Source organism: Apiospora marii (assembly GCF_038362585.1).
Source record: "Apiospora marii strain CBS 49790 chromosome Unknown utg000003l_segment0_segment0, whole genome shotgun sequence".
Classification (NCBI taxonomy): Eukaryota; Fungi; Ascomycota; class Sordariomycetes; order Amphisphaeriales; family Apiosporaceae; genus Apiospora; species Apiospora marii.
Window position 1 is genome coordinate 6712236 of NW_027117374.1, and position 1897 is coordinate 6714132.

The window sequence follows — 1897 nt, forward strand, 5'->3', positions numbered from 1 at the left end:
GCCTTCGGAATACATCAAAAGCATTAATAAATTTCGGAGGCAGTCGACGAAAGGCCTTGGCTCCGCACCTCATCAAATTCTACCCCGGTGCTAGTCTAATAGCATATCAAAAGTTGTTTCGCCATGTGGTCGTTTTCGATTCAACAACAGCTGTTGTGAGAGCTTTCTCAGGTGACCAGTGGCGCTGCCCGACCGCGCGTAGCTCATCCATCATGGCGGTCGCCTCGTAGTTCTTGATCACCCCAAGTCGAAGAGCAAAACACCATAATGGCCTGTGTCACTTGAAGATACACGCGATAGCGTACATATGCGTCCTTCCAGCCAGACGACGATTCCTGTCGCGCTTGTGAGCCATGCTTGCCGGCAGGTTGGCATCCAGCCGGTATGTAACAGGCTAGGTTTGCATTTGCGATGGCATTAGGTTGGCAGAACGTCTTCATACACCCACCCTCACTACGATGCTGTGCAAACCCTGTTCCCTGGTTGGGCCAGGCTTTCTGCCATCCGACTGGCTTGACAGGCGCTGGAAGCGCCTGCCCAAAGGGGGACAAACCCAATCAAAAGCCTTAGGGGGTGTTCTATTTTCATATCAGATTCGTTTAAGGCGAACACCCTATGGGCAAGGTGTTCTCTGGAGCAAACGCGCAATTGGAGGGTTTTCCAGTACCTGAGATCCATATTCCGAACGGGTGCCAGTGGGTGCCCGCTAGACACGCGACGACCGCGGCGGAGCGCAAGGTGCCGGCTCGCGTCCCGCCCGTTCAATCTCTCGCTTTGCCTTTGTGGAGGTTGCAAACGGCAATGTGGGCCAACTACATCAGGTACTGGACGTCTTTCTTCAGCTACTCTTCTGCTTGCATGGCCTCCTTATAAGACTCAAGCTTCTCCCTGTGGCGGGCCAGCTCCTACTGCTTGGATGCGAGGCGCTCTTCGAGGGAGAACGCATCGGGCCGTCGCCCCGCCTTGCACTACGATCGCGTCTGCGTCGCTTCCGGTGCTGGCAGACGCAGCTGCGCCCATGCCTAGTTGCGCATCGCCCTCACACAACGCGTGCCGACAGCGTTGGTTTCCCAGCGCGCAGCGTTCCGCCTCGACGCTCGCCCACTTTGCCGCCAAGCATTCGATCTTCATGTCTTTATGCCCACCACCCTCTGCTTCTCTGTGGCCTCGTCTCGATATGAATCCAGCATCAGGCTGTTCAGGTCCCTTTCCAGCAGCGCCGCGTCTCGTTCTTCAGACGCGTGTTGTTTTCCCCCGAGAATCTGCTGCCTCTCCTCGCACAGCGTCGTCAATCTCTTGGCTCATGGCCAGTCATCTTGATCAGGGTGGAGGTTAAGTGTGCTTTGTCTCGTAACGCCGAGCGCGTGTTGGATTTACGTGACGGGTTCTCAAGAACGGATGGGTATTTGAATGATCGACACTCAGAATCAACCCCTCGCGAGTCTTGAGCAGGACCGAAAAGGCGATCGTCGGCCTCGGGCTTGGCCGTGCGCATATTGGCTAGCAACTGCGCCTCCTTGACGCGCTGTAGGGTGGACTGGACGCTATTACAGGAGCGGAGGCGTTTCAATATGCCGAGGGCTTCATCCTCGGGCCGGTTACGCAGCATATCGAACAGCTCCTGGAAGCTTTTGTGCTGCTCAGCCAGGATGTGATACTGGCGTCGGAGGTTCGCGGCTGGGGTGGTGTTCGGATCGTCGTCATACTTGCACTCGACGTTGCGGGACCGGCAGGTGCCGCAGGAGGGTCGTTGGCCGCCGCATTTGGTTTTGTGGGAGCGACACCGGGCACAAGCAATGGGCACTAGTTTCCTCTTCTTGGCGGGCTCGCCCGGCTGGTTGGCGACTGTGGCCGTATGGGTTTTGGGTAAGAGACGGCGGAAGGTCTGCGAAGCCAT

At 57.0% G+C, this 1897-nt stretch overlaps 1 protein-coding gene across 1 annotated transcript; it reads right to left on the reverse strand.

Moving 5' to 3' along the window:
- Positions 1–1288: 1288 nt before the first annotated feature.
- Positions 1289–1897, reverse strand: PG985_005607 (uncharacterized protein; the record flags this gene model as incomplete). Its single annotated transcript, XM_066825376.1, has 1 exon — positions 1289–1897. The coding sequence occupies one exon, from the start codon at positions 1895–1897 to the stop codon at positions 1289–1291; it is 609 nt and encodes a 202-aa protein (XP_066688536.1).